The following is a 21,584-nucleotide window of genomic DNA, read 5'->3' as shown; positions in this document are numbered from 1 at the left end:
TCAGTCCAAGCGAGTTGCGCCATAAAATATAAACCAGCCACATGTGCCAAGTTACTCTCACCCTGGCTGGGGGGAATCGTAGCCTGGCGAAGTGAGGCCCCTCTGCGCCTCACACCGAAAACGTTATTCAGTTGCACCTTCCATCAAACGATGGCACAATAAAACAAGCCATAAGATACAAAGTTATTCCACAGAACATGGAATAACTTTGTGGCTTGTTCCACTCGCGCCATTAACTGAACGTGAAGCGTGGTGCTTCGTCAACGGAGGGGTTCCTAACCACAGGGGTATCAGCCCTGCAGCTGATGCGGCTGCAGAGGTAGCAGCATTGTCAGCTGATGATGTTCACAACAGGGGCAGCCTTCTCCCTGGTGCAAGCTCAGCAGCTGACAGCACTGTAGGGCTCATAGGGGATGGTGGGGAGAATGCTGTCCCTGCTGTGAGCCTTGTGAGATGTGGGGTAGGGCTCCCTCATGCTGCCCCCACTGCAAGCTCCACCAAGTCCCATCAGCTGTGGAGCTTGTAGCTGCAGAAGCCAGTGCAGGGTGGGGACCAGGACTGTGATCCCAGGCTTCCCCTGCACTAGCAATAAGGCATGATGGGATTTATGTGCAATCCCAAAATTGCACCTCCTGCCACGCATGTGTGGCTTTGTGTGAATTGCACATTAGATCCCACTGTGCCTTTACCTGAACATTCAGAGGAGTCCTTATTCTCACCATTCGCAGGTGAATTGTGCAATAAATGTAGAGCAGCTGCAGATTTAAAATAATTATCACACAATTAAATGGTGAATTATGTACAGTGGCTGCATGTGCAAAGTCATTCTTATGCCATAAAAATGACTGTCCAGCTACAAAAAGAGCCAGCCTGCCAGAAAGACATGTTTAGGCAATCATTGATCCTTCTGATTCATGATGTATGCATGAGATCACACAGACCTTTGATGCATATGGCTAAACAAGAGTATGGAGGCAGCCAGTGCCCAGACCTTCCACCTCTCTTTAGGCCATTGAGATAGAATCGAAATGCCAGACCAAGTCCAAATGTTTGGTGCCTCCATGGCTGTAATTGCATAAGCTTCTGGGAATTAAACCTCGGTCTCCTACGTGGCAGGCAACAAGTCTTTCACTGCAGCACAGGGGACTCAGCTAAAAAGTTGGCACTTCAAAATGTGTAACACATCTATAGTTGGTTTCTACCCTGCTTTCATCTAAACATGTAGCAGGGCCTTTGCCAGGCAGGGGTGGTCAACAGCTGGACTGCTGCAGTGTTGGTGATTGCAGGAAGGCAAGAGAGAGATGCTCATTCTAGGCCCCTGCCACACAGTGCATACATCATGCAGCCGAGTGGTGAATTGTGCAATTAATTTAAATCAGCCACATGTGTAAAGTAATTCTCACATCATAAAAATGACCATCCAGCTATAAAAAGAGCCAACCAGCTACAAAGTTAGTGCTTTAAAATGTTTAACAGCTCTATAGATGGTTTTTATCCAGCTTCCATTTGAACATGTGGCAGGGCCCACAACAGACTGACTAAATGAGACAGTATAGATGAAATGTAGCCATGAAGGTACAGGAATTATTTGAAAGGGGGGATTTCTTAGGGCCATCCCAACAACACTGTTGATCTAGTAAAATATACCACCCTAAGTAATCCTGGCCTCTCGCATAAAGAGCCTAAGCAATCCTGAGCTGGAGTTCACTTCATCAGATTGTAACAGAGGAACAGCAGTCAGCACTACCACTGCTTTCCTACTGCCAAATCTCCAGACCCAGGAAAGCTGAGTACTGCAGGAGGTTGGGTACTGCATCCAGGTGACAAAGGGGGTCAAGCCACGGTCTTGCCCTGTAATAGCTGGGGATATGTAGAAGCAGAGACAGAAAGAAGGATCTGGGAACAAGAGTTGAGCCAGGAGAGGGAGAAATAGAAGTGGCAGTCCAAGAAGGCAGAAGTGTGCAGCCATCTGATGAAGTCAATTTGAGTTCATGGAAGCTCATGCTCTGTATCTATCTTATTTAGCTAGTCTATAAAGTCCATATCCACCCTGACTTCACACTTGCACAGCTGACTACAGGAAGCCTGATGCAGACCTTGCTACAAAAGATACAATCTCTCCCAGCTCCCCGCCAGACTCCCGACCACTCACTGGGAAACCATGTCTTGCAAAGATCCACAGGTGCCTCAGAACCTGCAGTCTGAGAATCACTGTCCTAAGTGATACTAGGAAATGATGGGGAAACAGGAACAGGATTACAAGCACAATGAAGAGAAGTGGTACTCAACCCCTGACTGGCAGAGGTGTGTCATCCAGCCCACAGGGCTCCTCATGGGTCTGGAAATTCAGTAGTGAGAAAGCAGTGGCAGCATTAATTGCCGCTCCCCTGATAGCAAATTTCTAGATCCAGGGGCAGGGATAACATGGCCCTCCACACTAGATTGTACTAGGGCATGGTTGGCCAGCACACAGGGTTGCTGTGTGGCTGGATCCAGGCATGCAGGACGGGGCTGACATGCTGGATTGTTCCCATAGACTGACCCAGTGCAGAATCCAGCCCATGAACCAACCCCATACCACTTATCTGGCCCATGGGGTCAGAAGGCTGTGCACCACTGGTGTAGAGTACGCTTGCCCTGATTCTGGCCTCTGCAGATCCCACCTGTAAGCAGCTCTTCATATCATGGCCACTTCAGAGGGCCAAGCAGTTGCCCAGCTGTCTGCTGGTTATCAGGGTAGAGAAGAAAGGCTGGTTCTAGTCTAAAACCTAACCCTATCAAAGGCTTCTTGTGATACCCTGGGCAGCTCATGATCATGGCTTTCCCCTAGCTCACAGACGCATGGCATGGTTAAATACATGTGAGACACCCAGAAACTGCTGTGAGAGGGGCTATGAAAGTAGATGGGCAGAGTAAACAGTATACTGAATTACTTTGATACAAGATGATGGGCACTACATCAGATCTTTGGAAAAAACATAACCTTTGTGGTCCTACTCTTTCCCCCATTGTTGTGTGCCCAGCAGGAGGACAGGAGTGGGGAGTGGCATCAAAGAAAAATAAACGCCAAGAAGGGAAAAGTACAAAATCCTCCCCTTGGGCCCCAGTCTCTTTCCAGCTGCAGGAGTGAAGACAGTGGGCTACAGGGAAAAGGGGGCCTGGCTTCCAGCCAAGAAAAAGCTTGATGCTCAAGTATTAACATTTCCCTGGCTCCAGCTGGGGAGATGAATGGGTGCATGGTGGCGGAAGGTTCCCACACCTTTGCTGCTGTTTAGATAACAGCATGTTTCCCACATGGCCAGGGCTGCCAGGCACCACAGCCTTGATAACACCAAGAAAATGCCTCCCCTGACAAGGGGGGAAAAATTTAGAAGCGCAAACAGCCTTGTGAAATAAACTAACAGCTTTGGGGGGAGGAAGCAAGCAAACACCCCATGCAGGGTGGCTGGACCCAGGGATGGGGACATCACAGCCTCTCTCTTCTAGGTCATCAGTTTCAAATCTCAGGAGACTGGGAATGGAGTCTGGGTTACATCAAGCCTGGAGGGTCACTGACTGCAGGGCATCCCTGTCTGGCAGCTGTTTGAGGCTCAGTATGAAATGAGTTGATAAGTCTCAAGCAGCAGGACCAAGCAAACAGATGTCCAGAGCACACCAAAAAGCTCCCCTCAAGACCATCCAGCACTGGGCCCCTGACATTGCCCCCTGCCCTTGATATTCTCAGTGCCTGGGCCCTGGAGACAGCTCTCTTAATAGTCTTCCCTTGAGGTCACCCTCTCAGTTGGCCTGAGGCACACTGGGGAAGAAAGACATTGCTTCTACTTACATGGGCTGGGAATAAACAGAAGATTCAGGCGTCAGGATTATCTAACAGGCCAGCACCTTTCAATAGCCCCACATTCGCTGATGTGACATTTTTTAAATCCCAGCACTCCCAATCTTTTGTGAAGCAAGGCACTTAGCCATATACAACATCCAGCTGTCCCTCATCAGAGAGAGAGCACGCAACTGGCCTGAGCTCAGCATTGGCAGTCAGGAATTCTTGCATTTCAGTCCTACTGTTGCTTCTGACTCCCCTCCGTGATGTTGGCAAGTCACTGTCTCTCCCTCTGCCTCATTGTCCCCATCTGTGAAATGGGGGCAGGGTGGGGGGATAATATTTCCCTGCCTCACAGGCAAAACTGCTCAGAGCAGGGGAATAACAAGGAATTGTATCCAGAGCCCGGACACACTGGGTGGACTCGGACTGGTGGATTTTTTGAATAGGTCACAAATGGTTGTTACATAAAACTTACATGAATACCATGATAGCGCTACATGACTTCTGATTTAAATATTGAAATGTAATTAAAACCAGCTATTCAATTCAGTAGTTGGAAAGAGGTCTGTGGGTGTCAGGGTTGAGACATAAGAACTTGTCCCATGCTTGACAGCTTCTGTGGATGGCACTGTTCACAGAGGTGTTGGGAGCACTGATGAATGTAACATGCAAAGGGCAAGGGGAACAGGCTGGGGAGAGGAGGGAGCCAGCACATTTGTCCACAGCACAGCAAGAACATCAAGCTGTTCCCTTGCAGCTGAATTCCAAGCAGTGGCTCGCTCCAACGTGCTGCATCAGAGGCAGAGGTACTGCACAATGCAGCTTGCTAACACAGCGCCTGCACAAAAGGCCAGCTGGCCTTTGTCATTGAAAATGGCCCTGTCAACTCTCTGTCATCCCAGTAGGTCTGGGTGCTTCTGAACAGTTCCGCTTCCCTCCCACCATGCACTCTGTCTACCCTCCACCCCCTCCCCTCCTTTGCCCCCCCTACTCTCCCCGCCTTCGGTACATGAAATACCTTGTATTTCTCACTGGCATCCAGATAAAGGTCTTGGCTCCCTGGAGAAGGTGGCCTGGCACTGCTGAGGAGCTGCATTGTACCTCTACCCAGCTGTGACTATGAGAAGAGAAATCAGAATTTAAGTACTAAGTATTTGCCTTTTCATGTGATTCTCCATAACTAACTTCCAGCATGCTGTTGAAGAGCTTTGGGTTCCCAGTCCTGGAGACCAAGTACTCTTCATTCAATAAGGGATACCTGGGGAGAGAGACAATATGCAGGGGGATAGAGCTATATATGTTCAAGCCAGCAGGGGCACCACCAGGACTAAGGCTGATCCAAGCAGTAGTAAAATAGCCAAATTCAGGGCTATTCGTTGGGTGGAGCTGCCAAGACAGGGATTCTCCAGGCTCTGTGGAGACTGGAAATGGCTTCCCAGGGTTTAGGCCTCTTGGGGGAGGGGTTCCTGTTAGTCCTGGCTGCCCTCAGACTTTTCACTTCTCCTAAGAGCTACTTACTTGATGCAAGAAGTTGCCTTTGGCTTCCCACTCATTCCCCCATTGCTTCTCTGGGATCCTGGAGGGTGGGGACCACTCAGGACTCCTCCATTTGTTCTCTGACTGTTGCACTGGACTCACTGGTCTTTGACTCCTGGAAGATGGGGATCCCCCAGCAGTCCTCCAGTCATTCTCTGACCACTGCACTGGACTCATAGGTCTTTGGCTCCTGGGAGGCAGTGACCCCCCAGGATTCCTCCAGTCATTCTCTGACCATTGCACTGGGCTCACTGGTCTTTGACCCCTGGAAGGTGGGGACCCCACAGGACTCTTCCGGGCATTCTCAGACCGCTGCACAGGACCTGCAGGGCTGTTCCAGTTACTCTTTGCTTGCTTCTCTGAGTGCAGGTGCTCACCTGAGCTTTTCCAGTCCCTTTGCATCAAATTCACATGGCACAAGGGCTTCTCAGGATTCCGCCAGTCCTTTGCTGGCCTTTGAGCTTGGCTCACATGGGGCAGGGTCTCTCCTCTGCTCTTCCAGCCTTTCTGTGGTAGGTGAGTTGGGCTCATGGGGCGCAGGGGCTTGCCCCGGCCTTTCCGGTCGTTGTCTGTACCCATCTCTGGGCTTGCAGGGGGTGTTTTCTCCAGCAGGCTTCGGCAGTTGCTCTCTCTTTGCTTCCTAGTGCTTAGGCGGTTCAGGGAACCTCCTGGGCCCGTCCCCCTTCTCTCTGGGCTCAGCGCCGGATTTGCAGTGTGGACTGGCTTTTGGCTTTTCCAGCTGTTCTCCATGTGCCTCCCAGGACTCTGAGAATGTGGGTGCCCCCCTTGGCCAGTCCAGCTGGCAACCGAGGTCTTAATGGGTTTTGTGGGGTGCAGGGAACCCCCTTGACTTTTCCCATGGCTGTCCATGTGCTTCCCTGGGTTCAGTACTCGCTCTCTGTCTGTGTTCATGGGGCATGTGGGTTTTGCTCGACTCCTCCAGTCTCTGTCTGGTTGAACGACTGAACCCCCAGAGTCTCCCTGCTTCCTCCAGTTCCTATCCCGTCCCTGAGCTGGACTCACTGAGCGCAAAGAGTCCCGTTGGCTCCTGTTGTCTCTGCCTGATCCTTGAGCTGGGTTTGCTGGGTGCAAGGATTCCCGTCGGCCTCGGCCCTGCTGTTCCAGCTGCCCTGGGAGTTTCTTGCTCCCCTAGGGATGTCAGAGTCAGAGAAAGGATACATGAGCAGGATCTCTAAACTTGTCTACACCAAGTGGGCAGGGAATTAAGGAGAAGTGGCATTTAAACCCTGGAGACAGCTGACAGCCACAAAGAAAAGGACATCTACTTCATGACAGCAGGCCCACTGTGTTCCAGTAGGGCAGTACTGCTCTCACCACCAGTCTGATCCTACCTCAGCCCACCAAGAGAAGTCACTTAACTTCATCTTGTTAACTACATTTTGTTATGCTCTAGTGAGGGGCAGTGGAGTACAGTTGTATATTCATACTCACACCTGCCCATACCACACCTATAATGGCAGTGGGTGAGGGGGATTGAGCCATGGGCTTGTCCTGTAATAACAGTCAGACACACACAGAAGCAGATGATGAGGACAAAGAAGGATCCTGAAAAGGGACTGAGCACAAAGAGGGAGAAATGGAAGCAACTGTGAAAAAAGAAAGGAAGAGGTACGTGGCACAGAGAGAAAGAGAGAATGGAAAAAATGGTAATGGGAACAAGAGCTTGATAAAGTTCTGCTGAGAGGAAGTCTGGGGTGGGTGGTATCCACTACTATCTGGCTAAGGCATGGGCTGGCACACTGAGGCCCTTCCATAGGTCCAGTAACTCACTTCTCTGGCCAAGGTGGGGCTGGACTGCCTTCTGATTAATTGGCCTCCCTTGGCCAGCTGTGGGGGCTTGCCATCCAGATGGTCCACATGGCCTTCTTCCAAGGCCTTGAATGCCTCCAGGGTCCCAGTCTTCCTAAGAGCCACACACAAGGACAATCAGGGGCTCTGTTCCACCTGGGAGTCGAGGAGCCCTCATCCCAGAATCCTCCCTGGCCTTAGTACACCCAGACCACAGCAGGACAGATGTCTAGATATCAGGCTTCTGAGCTGGGCTTCCACTTCCACCCAACTCTGATAACAACAGCTCTATGCCCATGACTCCTCCCTTTCCAGGCTCCTCTCCACTAGCCTCCTCCCCAGTGTCTAGACTCTCCAACTATCTCATTGTCCCCCGAAACCTGCTTCCACCTCCCTAAAAATCCCTCTTATGCTCTTTACTCTCCACCTACTGGAATCATGTCCCCTAAGCCAATTTATCCTGACAGGAATTCCCACTCCTATATATCCCCTTTCTACCTCACCCTGTCCACTCCATTAATGGTCTCTTCTGCTATCCATTCCCTATTTACTTCCATTTGTGCTATTGACTCTTCTCAGCCTCCTGACGGTGCTCAACCTTTGGCCCCATGGGCCAGACGAGTAGTGTGGGGCTGGTCCCTGGGCTGGAACAGATCCCATGTGCCAGGATCAGACCTACACAGCAAGATTGGACCCCCTGTGTCAGGACTGGGCCCCAGGGCCCCATGCCGCCTCCACCTAGACCTGCATGCAGGGATCAGAGCCCTGGGGCCCCATGATGCCTCTGGCTGGCCCCACACACTAGGATTGGGCCCCTTGATGCCCTCCATGCCCAATCTAGAGCACAGGGCCACAGCCACAGACTCATGCGAAGCCCCATGGGCTGGATGACATGGCACTGGGAGCAGCCCACAGACTGGGGGTTGAACATCCCTGTTTTAACCTACTGGATTCACTATTGCCTCTGCTCTACCTCCCCACTTTTCTATTGTCTCTACTCTTCTGTACCTTCCTAGTAGCCTCAGCTTGCTATCAGGATGCATGGGCTGAAACAGTCAGATTTGGAAACTCTACAGAACACCTCTTCCCTCCTTCCTGAGGAATGGAGGCTGGTCTCTGACCCATCCATGTTAGACTTCAAAGCAAATCTCAGTGTGCTCCTTTGACCCAGTCCTAGTGCTGATGAGAGCTAGGCTTCAATCTTTGGCAATTGATATCCTGGCTTCGGATCCCCTCAGTGGTTCAGAAAGAAAAATGATTGAAGGGATTTGACTTTCACAGACACTCAATGGAGCTGAGGGCAAATACATGCCTGTGAAAAATCTGACCTTCAGGGATACTAGTTCAGGGGACTGCTCATTTGTCTGACCTGAAAGTGAAGCAACTCCTGACCCCACACCTCACCTGCGCTCAGATCCGAAGAGCCGTTCCACCTCATCCCGACCTGGGCTTCGAGTGCGAGAGCTTCTGCGTCCCCGGTCAAATGCCTCCTTGTGGCTGATCCGCTTGGGCTTGGGCAGGTCAGCCAGTACAGTGTACTCCTGCCTCTCTAGCCCATGTCGCCCTTCCCCACCGCCACTTGTGCGCCAGCTTGTCTCAGAATTCAGGGAGCTGGCAGAGGATGCGCGACGCCCGCCAGCCCCAAATGAGTCGTTGCGTGAGGGGAAGGCGCTGTGGCTGGCACGGGGTGGGGAGGCAGGCTGACTGGGTTCAGATTTTCGGCGCTCCAGGGAGAAATAACCATTCTCTGTCCGATGCTTTGGCCAACTACTCCCAGAAGTCTGGCTCATGGGATGAGACTCTGTGAAGAGGAAAAAGGGTTGTTAGCATGACTGCCAGTGGTCCCTTCCCTTACAGGAAGAGTGTTGCCAGAATCAGAATCCTCCAAGAGAAGCAGATCTGATTCAAAGCCTGTTTGGATGAGAACCAGATGCACTCCAGAACATCACGGACAATCCCAGTGCCACACAATCAGCCACCAGCCAGAGCTAAGCAGTACTGGACATTGGTCCTTTCATCGCACGGAAATGGGTTGTGAACCAGTGGGACTCCAAAACAAGAGCTGCACAGACACTGAGACTAGAACTTGCGCAGGGACACACTATCCTTAAATGTATAGTAATTGAACCCCAAGAGCCCCAAGCTGGAGTTGCAGACACTAGCTCTAGGCTTCTAGAGATACCAGGGTGGGCTGAGGAACTCAGGACATATTGGAGGGAAGCTATATGGACCATGCACCTTACTACTCTTCTTTATCATATTTGTTGCAGCACAGACCACAGGCCAAAGGAGCAGGGTCCGAACACGCTAGGCCCTGTCCACATATGAAGCAAGAGACAGTCCCTGCCCCAAAGGGATAACAGCCTAAACAGGACCTTGTATGGACCCTGAAGCACAGAGGCCCCAAATGGAGATCAAGCCTCCTGATCCAAAACTACAGTCTACAGCAGGAGTTAGTCACATGTACCTGCTTTCAAAGGGTCGACTCCTTTCACAGAGCTCTGGGAGTCTACTCGCACCCAAGGGCCAGATGGAGAGGTCTGACCCCACCTGGGTCTCTCTGCCTGCAGGGCTGCTTCCCGTATTGCTTTCAGGTGGCCTGTGAAGATCATGTCTGGTTTGTCTGATTCCAAAATGCCATCCAGCAGCCTAGTCATCTCCCAGTCCTGAGAGACAAAAGCAGATCGATTCTCTGCAGAAGAGGCAGAAAATGACCACTGCAGCCTTCACCTGCAGCAGGGGCTATGAGAAAGGGTGAAGAAACAGTTGCTTTGCCAAACTCACAGCTGCTCCAGCCCCAGACCTTCTAAGCAGGAATCTCTGAAGAAATTAGGGCAGAAGTGCTGGCTGTGGGCAGCACATAACCATCCTAGGCCTTCACTAAGCTTGGGAGGGAATGGCCAAGAAAGCCAGTCTGGGGAAGCTATTGGCTAGGGGGCAGGGCAGCAAATGGTATAGAGCAATGGTGCTGGAGATAACGAGACACTGCAGGCCTGGTGTCAGCCAGTGGGTATGGGGATGGAGGAGGCAAGGGAGGGACAATGGCATGAGGGTGGAGAATGAACAGTGGGATGCCCAGCATTAGTTAGCTGATGTGCTGTTTGGAGGACTTTACTTATGGGTATTAAAGGTCCTGTGGGCTTTGCCCTTTGGCAAGTATCTGTCCGTGTCCTCCTCCCCTCCACCATGTAATCAGCACCCTGCCAATTCCCCATAGGGGCATACTGACCCTGCCTGCCTGGGGTTCTTCGTGCCTCCGAAGGAGTCCGGGAAAGGTGGTGTAGGGGCGTGGGTTTAAGGCACAGGGGAAAATCAACTGGTCAGACCATAAGAGGAGAGGAAACTCCTTCTCCTTCAGCCTCACCCTGGAGATTGTGGTGTCAGGTCCAGTACTGGTGCTTGCATCAGTGTTGATACTGGTGCTGGTCTCTCTGGGGCCATCTTCAGTCTTGCTGCTGAATTGGGTATATGCCAAGCTCTCCTGCCAGCTGAGGGACAGGCAAATCAATACACATAGCTTGAGGTGAGGGGGCTGGATTGCTGAGTGCATAGGACAGTATCCTTGTGGATACACAATACTTCCCATGTGGCTGAATGAAGCCTGATTGATAATGCTGGAGACCCAAGTCCTGCATTTGGGAGCAGGTCCAGCCTGGGTCTGTCAGTGGGCCTTGACACAGCGGAGGAAGAAGGCCCTTCAAACTCCATGGACCACACAGCCCTTAATCTCCACTGGGACTGCCAGTGAAGAGCCCAGGTAGTCGGGGATGGTGAGTTCTCTCTAATTCCATCTACTCCTTGCCCAGGGTGCAGGGATCCATAGAAAAACATCTACCTCCCCTCTGCTATCATGCTACAAGCTTTGCTCCCCCTTTGTTATTCATACCATAGGGATCTGCATCAAGCAATGCTTCCAAGAGTTCTCCTCCCCAGATGTAATACCTACCTCTCAGTCCTGCTTTCAGAACTTGCACACACGTAGAGCTCACAGCGGGGTGCTAAGATGCACAAGGGATCCCAGGGTCCACCGGGGTCTGGCCCACTTTCAGCATCACAGTGTGGAGCCTCCACTGCATGTTCCTCTGGTGCCTGGGGGGTGGGGAAAGGGATGGATAATCATGCCCCCTCTATTGCAAGGGCTAGTGGGAACGTTGCTTCTCTTATCATTATCCTCTTCCTCCTCTTCCAAGTGAAGCATTTATTCCTACATCATCCAGTTCCCCAGCTCTTGGGGGACCTCTCAAATATCAGACCATCTCCAGGGGCCTTAGATCTTCTCTCTGTCAGGTAGTGTCTCACATTTAGGCTGCTTTCTCCCTCCCTGGCACTCGAGAGACAGGCTATTTGACTTTGGCCATCTCTCTCAGCCATAGTCACCCCATGCCAGAGATCACAGTGGAAGTTAGAGGGAAGGGAGTTGGGAGTACTGAATCCAACCAAACCCTGGAAGGGCAGGGCAGGGAAATGGAAGAGCTGAGGTACTGGTTCTCAAAGGAAAAGGAGGGGACCTTTGCTGGGGAAAACCTGGGAATTAAGCTGATCAGATTAATGCCCTGTGAAAAGGTGTCTTCTCTCAGGCTTACCAGGCAAGCAGGAAATACCAGAGTTTGGTTCTGCGCAGTAGGCCAGTGTCTGATCACCTCCCCTCCCCCACAGCACAGTGCATGAGAACTGATGCCCAGGCTGGTGGGAGCTGCTTGTCACCTGGTCCTTCCCCACCCTGATGGATTTTTGACAAGGCGCCATGTGCAGCAGAGCAGGGTGGGAGGTGTACTCAGAATGGAGGCCTGGAGACAAAGCCCCTCTCAGACTGGCCCTGTGAGAGCTCTGGCATTTCCCCAGGGTGCTGGCCTCTCCTCCCCAACCCAGTTACCTTCACAGCTTACAAGCAGCAAGAGGGAAGGTTCGTAGCAGCTTAGCTGTCAGCGCCGCTTTCCCTCCATTGTCTTGCCCACGCCAGGATTCACTCAGAGGAGACGGCTCTGAGCAGATCGCAGGCAGGGCAGAGGTAACTCTAGAGGCTCAGGGCCAGAGAGAGAGAGGGAGCCTCATTATTATTTCATAATCCTGGGCCAATCACTCCCAGAGAACAATGAACAACATGAAACCCTGTGCTAACATGAAACCACCTAGCACCCCCCAGCATGGGATGGAGCATCACACTCCCCTAGCGAGCAGCAGGCCAAGCAGCCGACCGATGACACACCTGGCTGTCAGTGCTTCGGTACACTGAGCACTGTAGAAATGCATTGGATTGACAGCCCTGGGGATCAAAGTTAAGTTCTTAATCCCCAGACAGGTACAGTGGAGTTTGCTGCAGTGTGAGCTTCACCAGCACTCAGCCCTGCTAACCCCTCACCCTGGCTCTAGGGGCAAGAGACAAGCTGAGTCTCCCTGATTCAGTTCTAGGTGCAGACACTGCCAGAAAGGGAACTGATCAGGGTCAGTGGCAGTGGTGTATTCCAGTGATTCTCAACCAAGTGCTACGGTACCCCGGGATGTCTTGAGTTCCTTTCAAGGGTGCCACATGGTGTGACACAAGGTCAGCACTGTTAGGTGTGCAAACATGATTCACAAGTTAAACCCAGAGATTTCAAATAGGAATTCTCAATGTTAAAACCATTTTGCACTGTTGAGGTCTTTCTGAGCTCTTTGCAACAGGAGAATTGCTCTATTATTTTCCTGCAGTCAAAAAATTTGAGAAAACTGGGAGCTGGCCTTTTCTGAGGGGAGCTTCTGGTCTAATGAGGGGTGCCTTCAGTCTAAACAGATTTAGAACCACTGATATATTCAGTGATGTAGGCATCAAAAGCCATCAGACTTTCAGTGACCACTAACTTGGGCTGACGCATACAGTCAGGAGGCGAAAGGCTTGGAGCTCTTTCCGCTTTCAGCACCAATGCCTTTCCTCTTCCCACTGGCAAAGGGAAGATTTTAAACATGGAACACACTCTTACTGCACACGTTTCAGACTACAACTCAGTCACAACCTGCATTAGGCCTTGCCGTTCTGGTCCTGCCCCCTTGCCTCCCAATCTCAGTCATGATCATCAATACCTCCTGCTATTCTAGTCTTGGGATTCTGCATTCTGCTTCAGTCCATCCCTCCTTCCCCACCAATACTGGACCTCCATCAGGAATTATCAGAGCACTGGGACATGTTTAAATAACGGATCTCACGCACTTCTGAAATCCCTCCCCTCTTACATCCTCTTCAGTGAAATCCAAAAAAACCAAAAAGTCCCTCTGGGCCTCTGTGCTGGGAATTTCCATTCAAGAAAACTCAGGCAGCCGAAGCCCAAAACAATAGGGCCTCTCATGAAAGATTCATAGCCCTCTGGGGCAGGTGATAAGCTCACCTGGTCATTGTGCTGGTGAACACCAGCAGCTTGAAAACAGTTCTGGCAGCGGTGCTTAGCGAATGCATTGGCCTCAAAATTCTCACAAAGAGCATTATCTACTGACTCTGCCATAGCCCACGACAGGGGCAGGAAGCTTCCTTAGGTGTGCTGTACTCCGGAGGTTGACTGGAAAAGAAAAGCAAAGATAAGAGGAGCAGAAGGCAGGACATTTCAAGACTCTGGTGTTCTGCCATGAGCCTTCTTTAGGAGGGGAAACTTTCTTTTCAGCGTGATGCTCACTGTCTCCAAAGGAGAATGCCTGAATCTTGGATTTTCTGAAGAAGTCATCTGCATGTCAGCATTGACATGCAAGGAGGGCTCCAATCTGGGGTTCTTTCAGAATAGGAAACTGCATCACGTCAGTTGTCACTGGCAGAATGCTTATCATTAGCGTGTTCTGTAGGAGGAAGGGAATATATTAATATCCTATTATTGTACTGCTGGCATTTCTTATCTGGAGTTCCTTTAAGATGACAAGCAGGTAGATTGTCCTGATGACTGTGTGCTCATACAAAATACCTACAAGCAATTAGGTAGGTTTCTAAAATACTTAAGGCTTTCCTAAACTAATCTGTCAATGAAAATAATTTAGAACTGTGGGCCAGCTAGTGCCACAAAAGAGCAATAAATACCCTTAGGATGGGAATCAAGCTCTACTTCCCAGAGACTTACCTATCCCAGCATGGGCTGATACTCAGAGTTGCCATGACCAATACCCTTCCTGTGAAGCATCTTACCCCATGCTACTCTGCCAAAGCTCCGTCAACAGTGGGCTACAGTATCACTGATACTGACATGCAGCTCCTCTTTTCATAAAAAGGGAATCTGAATCAACACTTCTGACTGATTAAAGGAAATATTTTCTTCCCATAGCACCCTCCCAAAGGCAACTGTGAAAACAAGATTATGATATTGTTTTGTTAGAACAATTATTGTAACAATTCACAAAGAAAAAGAGGGAAACAACATGCAACACACACTCCTTAGTTCCACAGACTGTTTTTTTAATTTGTCATGAATCCTGGTTAAGCATGAGAATATATTTAGCCACTTGCTTGGGAGTGTGAGGAGAACCTTACAGCCACTCTTTATCTGTCACAGAATTTTAAAAAAGGCTTTCATTAACTTGAGCACAGCATTTTTGCCTCAGCCTACTCCTCTGTAAAATGGGAATAAGGGTACTCTCCTTTGTAAAATGTTTTAAGATCTATGCAGAATGGCCATTATTAACAGATTCAATCAATTTCTAACACTGTAACACAATGACTAACATTAGAAGGAAGGCCGATATGGCAGACCCACCTCTCTCCTTCCTTAGGTAGCTGTTACCTTGCACCAGTAGCTCAAGCTCCAGCTTCAACTCATACACCGCTACCTTTTTTTTTTCTTTCAAACAACCAACACAAACTTTCCCTGGGAAGTAGGAAAGGCCACACCCCCAGTCTATTTTTGATAGGTTAGCTGGAGGTAGCTTATTTGAATATTACACCCTGAATGGCCCCCTTCATAAGAGGGTGGGGGTAGGAACTAAGCCCCCAGAGCTATGCTGGGTGTTGTAATTTGGGGATTTTTTTTTTAGTTTTATTTCCTTTTCTTGAAAGTTTTATAACCCATGATGCAGTGATACTAGACATACTATTGTGGACTTGATTGGGGAGAGGTTTGCTTCCTCCCTTCTATTTGCATCACTGGTCTGGCTGTCATAGGGGTTAATTTTTTCTTCCGGTAGGAAAAAAGATGCTTCTGATGACAAGATGCAAAAGATTTTTCCTTCCCCTTAGCTTCTTCCACATGTAGTTCACCATCTCCTTTCTTCACATGCAGACAGCCCTGTCCTCTTCTGTTGATTTTAGGTGCTTCTCCCCACCCCTCCTTCTTTCTTGATTTGGACTTAATACAAGCCCATGAGACTTAAAACATGAGATATGCTGAGGATAAGATCACCACACATCAGGGGTTTCACAGGTTTCTGCACATCCTTTCAGCAGAATCACCCAGCTCCTTCTAACAGCTGCTTCTCCATGCAAATACATAACTATCACCTGGAACTTGTGTCAAACCACAAACATACAGAAACCTGAATAGATCTGAAAAGGATTCAAAAGTCCGCTCTGCCTATTCATGAATGTATAAGCTCAAGCACCCATAAACCAGGGTGGAAGTATGCATCCTTCTGTGCAAAGCTATGGGGCATGCATATGCACAAGTAACCCTGCAGGCATAGGTTTGCATGTATATGCCTAGGCAGGAAACTGATTACAGCATTTCCTCTTTAGCTGAGGAACTGTACTGTCATGTTAATTTCTGCTAGTATGATCACATTTCAAAGAGATTCACTCCAAAATGGCTGAAGTGTGTATAAGCAACTGGAAGAAAACAAGTGCTGCTTGAAGGAGGCTCTCTAAGCAACATTTGGGAGTATCTAGGCCACAGACCCACAAACAGAACTGCCTCCAAACAGAGAATATTGAGGCAAAAGTCTGTTCACAAACAACCAGCTGTCCTGAGAAGAAACTACCCAGGGTCCTGGGGAGAGGAAATTACCCTGGACTGGAACCAGGGTAAGGTTTCCTGGGTTAGGGGGTTTACTACAGTTCAAGGGGTCACGTTTTTCTTCAGACAGTTGCTTTCATTTTTTTTTAGGATATCCCGTTCACATGTCCCTAGTGCTAGTTGCAGAAAATTGATGCCTAGCTTGCTTGAACTTTGATACATTTGGCAATGTCTTAACAGCCCCCAGGGCAATCTGATTCCAAATCCATTATACAGGTGGATTGTGAGAGACTGTGGTATAGCTGGCTGCAGACCATACAGTAATTTCATCTTCATTACAGAACATGGACTTTGAATCAATTAAACACAAAAAAGGAACACAGTAGAGTTATGCCAGCAATTCTGAGAGTGAACTATGTTTTTATACAGCGCCCATATTTTCAGTTTTCCAAGTAACATTGGTTTTATACTGATAATACACATCCATAGAAGTTTTCAGAGATAGGAGCTGGTGGTTTTGGAAGCTGGGAAAAGAGATACTGGAGGTTTGGAACAATTGTGAAGGCAGGTGTGTTTTATGCCTGTTTCACATCCCTATTAGCTGGATTTTTTTCTAAAATGACTGGCAGCACATCAGAAAGCACTGACCTACTAAGCTCATCGGGGTAGCTTACATGTCAAGGCAACAATACCTTAGGTTTACACCTCCTATTTTCTAACACATTGCTCACCACCGTAAGATCTGGGAATATAATTTTATTGTAAAGAAAGCTCAGATTCGGATGAAAAGTTCTGAGGCAAAGGGTTGATTCTAGCCAGGTCTGATCAGGGTGGAGCATTGCTTTATGACCAAACACAACTACTCTCTTCCCCTAGGATAGGCCCATCATAGATCAGCATGTCAAGCCTCAGTATTTAAACCCCTTTTGTACTTTTGAAGTATGTTTGCCTCTGCACGTTTTCCAATGCTTTCCATAAGATTCACTAGATGCAGGAATCTCTCTCTCCTCTACAATCCCTCTTTAATACATACTGGTACTTGACCAACAAAATGTATGTCAGCTACTCACTATAGAAGTGAAATTAGTTTATCCACAACTACTGAAACAAAAGAAGACATCATCTTGGATGAATTTTCTGACCAACTAATCTTTGGTATCTCTGCACTGCTTGGACCCTGGCACAGTGTCATATGGCTTGCAGACACCATGATCCTGGTGGACTGGCAAAGGCAGCACAGGGCCCCTGGAGCTGAATCCCATGTAGGACTGGGTAAAGGCAGTGCATAGTCCAATCCTGATGCACTGGTTTAGACCCCCAGCTCTTTTCCTGGTCATCTGCTCAGGGTCTTACCAAACACCACATTTAGTGTCAGGAGGGATTTAAGATTGACACGATTTGTGAGAGTTGGCCCTTACTCTGTCACATGGGGCATAGTCCTTATTTAATCATCAGACCATAAATCAATCAGATTTCCCTGTTGCTGCAGTGACAGGACATTAGCAGTGACCTCATCACCTTTGCCTTTACCTACAGCATATTATATGGCGTGGGTGGTGTTTTGGGTAATGTACTTCATAATTAATGGTGTGTGAGGGTTCAAAGCAGGGATTTTGGGGATTCCTTGGGTACACAATTGCCTGTGAATACAGTAAACTGAACCTGGCAGCCCAGGAAGTCCCTTCTGAGCCCGTGTTGTCTTACAGCAGCATCCAGAAGCCCCAACCAACACCAACCCTGCTAGGGCAGCAAAAACAGTTCCTACACCTAAAGAGCTTCCAGTCACACTGACCGTGGGTGAGAGGATTATCACCCTCATTCCACAGGTGGGGAAAAGGGACAGTGCTTAAGAGACTTGCACAAAGCCATCGAGGAATCTCTGGCAAAAAAGAGCTTCAGAGTCTTGGCCTGGTCTGTTAACAATGAAGCCATCTGTCCTCTCTTCCCTGCTTGCCTATGCTGTACAGCACACTGCTGAACCACAAGCCACCAAGAGAAGTTGATCTCTTATTTAAAGTTTACCTACCCTGGTAAAACAAGTCTGTTGTGAAGGAACAATAAATGACTCAGCTGATGGGAGGATTGTCAAATACCCCCCACTGACTTTTATGCAAAAAAGAGCTCCTGAGGTTGAATACAGCCTACCACAAAGTCCATGCAGAGGATAGCAATGTGGCACTGACAGAAATGGTAGCATTACTGGACTACTGCCTATTTCAGAGGTGGCTGATCTACAGCTTGGGTGCCACAGGCAACCAGTGGGGCATGTAGCAGACTGGAGAGGAGACAGGCAGCACAGTGGCAGACAGCGCAGGAAGCAGAAAGCAGAGAAGCAGCTTGCTCAGGGAACAGAGCAGGATTTCAGTTAAGGGAAAAGGATCAGAGTGGCACTTGGGGAGGGGGCAGAGGTAACTTGTGGCATGCCTGCCAAAAAGGGTGGCCCCCATTGCCTTAATTCAAAACACAATTTGCTTTGCAGTTTGTTTTTTTGGAAGGCTGAGGTTAGGCGTGAAGGGCATTAGGGAACATCTGGGGTGCTCAAGTCACTGTACATAACTCATTTTAAGGAGTATCATTATTTATGTCTCCAGAGGCCTCAGAGTTAGCACCGTGGTACCGCAGGGATGGGTAAAGTACACATCAGGACAGACATTTTATCACTTGCAGTTAGGCAGAAGCTTCCTCTCCTTTTAACCTCTTAGGATTCTCTCTAAGTTTCACCATTAGCATTCCCCTAACTCCTGCATAATGTTACAGCTAAGCTACAGAAACACTAAAGAGTACCTTTCCAACTAAATGCTGCAACATAAAATGAACTCCACTGATATGCCTATTAGATAAGTGGATACATGTGCTTAACTGCTGAACATTACATCAGTCCTGATTTTCTACCCATTGCTTATTATAAACAAACACTAGCTATCAGCTAAAGTGTGTAAACCATTTCAGTGCACAGGATGTCTACTTCCTAACTTAATTGGTGCTCTTTTAACAGCATAATTGGTGCAAACTGCTAGGAGAGGATTATTTCAAGGCAACCTTGACCCAAGGACTTTGGGAAACAAAGTAACAAGCCTTAATGAAGTGTGAAAAACAGAACAGGCAGTTCCTGGGCAATGTTTACTCTGAGTCTGGGTGAAGTGCAGGTACTGGGCTATGCATTTACAAATGGAGCATTATGCAAAGTCCACGTGAGGGGGCAGATGCTGACCACTGCAATAAGGGAGGTCTCTGCCCCCTCCTCCCAACATGGGCAGAATTGCACAACTGGGGAAAGCACATTAGGGAGTTCAATACTCTCCCCAGGGCTGTTACGACATTGTGTCACTGACAGCAGCAAGTGACTCATTGTCATTTCACCACTGAAACATCTCCCATATGGTCCCTCTCTTGGAGTAATGAGCTGGAGATTCCAAGACCTTCCAAACACCTCACCTCTCCCCAACTAGGTTACCCTTCCACATCTAGTAAGTCACACACGTTTGCTTTCTTACAAATGGCTGTTTATAAAGATATGCACCCAGAGAAGTTATCAAAAAATCTGGTTATTTGCAGAAGGGGATGTGTCCTTGCACTCAGATACAACTCTGCACAAGGAACACACAAGATGCTGACGTTGGCATACCGTCTTTTTGAGAGAGAAGGAATTATACAGCAGGTAATGTAAATGTGGGTGGAAGCAAAGCCCTCTCTTGTGCTACAAACCATCCTAATTTGGTTTGTCCTGTATCCGTCTCTTGCATTTTGTAAGGCAAAGAATCAGATTTCCCACTCTTTCCTTGGGAAAGGGAAGTCTAGGGAACAGATGGACTGATGCACAAAGGACAGAGTACAAATTAATCCACAACCTGCCGACAGGCATAGGACATAACACACTGCCTGGCACGTAAAACAGTTCATTGTGGTAATTACTTTCCACAATAATGGAAAGAATGGTGAATAATATTCACCTCATGGGCCTGGGTTCAGAGCCTGCACATGTACATTTCCCAGACCAAGAGGCCACAAGAGGGGTTTCCATTGCATTGCTTGTTGACCAAGAATCCCATCAAGGAAAGTCCTCGTCTACCACAAATTGAGCTTTCACATCAGGCTAGAGGTGAACTCCAAATGCAGAACCTATCCTGGCAGATCATTTCCACTCCAGTCTGTCCTTCAGTCTTGGTTATGTCCCAGTCTGCCAGTCAATTTCCGGCGCTGGGACTTGCTGGTCCGTCCAGTATTAGGTTTCTGGGTTTTCCTGTGAGAGTCTTGGCCACGTCTCAGCCGCTTTCCCTTAGCCTTTTTCTGGTTGCGTGTATGCAGCGAGGCAGTGAGAGAAGAGATCCTGTACAAGGTGGAGACAGAGAGAGAGTTTCTGTGACCTTGCTCAGATGGAGGGACAAGGCAGCGCACGAGAATTACTGCTACTACCAGAGTGGGTCACCCTTGAAAGCGGAGCAGGGGAATCATGCTACTGTGTGCATTACAGAAGTGCAGAGCCCTAGCTGTGGGCTAGAATCCCAGTGGTTGAGACATCATATTAAGAGCACAAAGACAGTCCTTGCCCCAAACAGCCTGCAGTCAAAGTACGTAATAGAAAACATTACCCTCCCAAAATGGAGCAAAGTCCAGCCACTCTGGAGCTGAATACCAGCCTGTGATGTCAAATCAGCTTTAGACCCTGGGTACTGAGAAATGTAGAGAATGCTACAGACTTAAGCTCCAAAATCCTGTGACCCACTTCAATGAAACATTTTACTCTGCATTATTCTCTCACTTTGCAATATCTGCTGACATGGGGGCTAACTTTTCAATTGAGGACAAAGCTTCCAGGCAGACTGCACTGACCTCCTCTGGCTGCTGCTAGGAGGACCCATATGACCTGATAATTACCTCCCTACAAGATGCACTGGAAGCATTAAAACCACCAGTGAGCTCCACAGCCTCACTATACTTGTGTTTTGCAGGTGCCCTCTACTGGTTGCTTATTCACATGACAGCAGCTTAATAAAAAAGACATGAAAGCAACTCCAAGGTGAAAATAAAATACCTTCCTGTCTACCCATTCATCTGGTCCAGATTTCCACATTGAAGAGTGGGTAGGTGAGATGCCACAGCAGTGGTTCTCAACCTTGTTAGAGTCAAGGTACCCCCATACTAGAGTCAAAGCACCTTTTGGAAGATGCCAGCTCTGTTTTTATTTCTTTTTTGACTACAGAAAAACTATTAGAGCAATTCTTCTGCTGCAAAGAACAGAGAGACCACGATAGGTTGGAATGGTTTTGACACTACAGATTCTTATTTGAAATAGTTTCATAGGTTCTAGGGTCAGAAGGAACCTGAGTAGATCATCTAGTCTGACCCCTGCCATGGCAGGAAAGATTACTGGGGTCAAACGACCCCAGCAAGGTGTTCATCTAACCTAACCTCTTAAAGACCCCCAGGGTAGGGGCTAGCATCACTTCTCTTGGAAGTTGGTTCCAGACCTTAGCCGCCCTGACTATGAAGTAGCGCCTCCTGATATCTAGCCTAAATCTACCCTC

The 21,584-nt window shown here is 48.7% G+C and overlaps 2 protein-coding genes across 3 annotated transcripts in view; both read right to left on the bottom strand.

Annotated features, from left to right (window-relative positions):
* The window catches only part of TRIOBP (TRIO and F-actin binding protein), a 36,450-nt gene extending 22,487 nt beyond the window's left edge, over positions 1-13,963 (bottom strand). For both annotated transcript variants that reach the window (XM_019544890.1, XM_019544891.1), the window contains exons 1-9: positions 13,807-13,963; positions 13,525-13,692; positions 11,112-11,254; positions 10,530-10,653; positions 9,633-9,831; positions 8,570-8,966; positions 7,148-7,280; positions 5,339-6,505; positions 4,839-4,937 (exon numbers count right to left, since the gene is read on the bottom strand). In XM_019544890.1, the coding sequence (XP_019400435.1) occupies positions 4,839-4,937; positions 5,339-6,505; positions 7,148-7,280; positions 8,570-8,966; positions 9,633-9,831; positions 10,530-10,653; positions 11,112-11,254; positions 13,525-13,638 (2,376 nt within the window). In that variant the 5' untranslated portion in view covers positions 13,639-13,692; positions 13,807-13,963. The remainder of the gene's footprint in view (positions 1-4,838; positions 4,938-5,338; positions 6,506-7,147; positions 7,281-8,569; positions 8,967-9,632; positions 9,832-10,529; positions 10,654-11,111; positions 11,255-13,524; positions 13,693-13,806) is intronic.
* A 4,588-nt stretch (positions 13,964-18,551) lies between these two features.
* NOL12 (nucleolar protein 12) overlaps positions 18,552-21,584 on the bottom strand; it is a 9,731-nt gene continuing 6,698 nt past the window's right edge. Inside the window, exon 6 of the mRNA XM_019544889.1 lies at positions 18,552-20,386. Within this exon, the coding sequence (XP_019400434.1) occupies positions 20,215-20,386 (172 nt within the window). The 3' untranslated portion in view covers positions 18,552-20,214. The remainder of the gene's footprint in view (positions 20,387-21,584) is intronic.

Source organism: Crocodylus porosus, unplaced genomic scaffold (genome assembly GCF_001723895.1).
Source record: "Crocodylus porosus isolate Cpor-Errol unplaced genomic scaffold, CroPor_comp1, whole genome shotgun sequence".
In the NCBI taxonomy this organism is placed as follows: Eukaryota; Metazoa; Chordata; order Crocodylia; family Crocodylidae; genus Crocodylus; species Crocodylus porosus.
The sequence above is the reverse complement of the archived record's forward strand: the minus strand, read 5'-3'. Positions and strand labels throughout refer to the sequence as shown.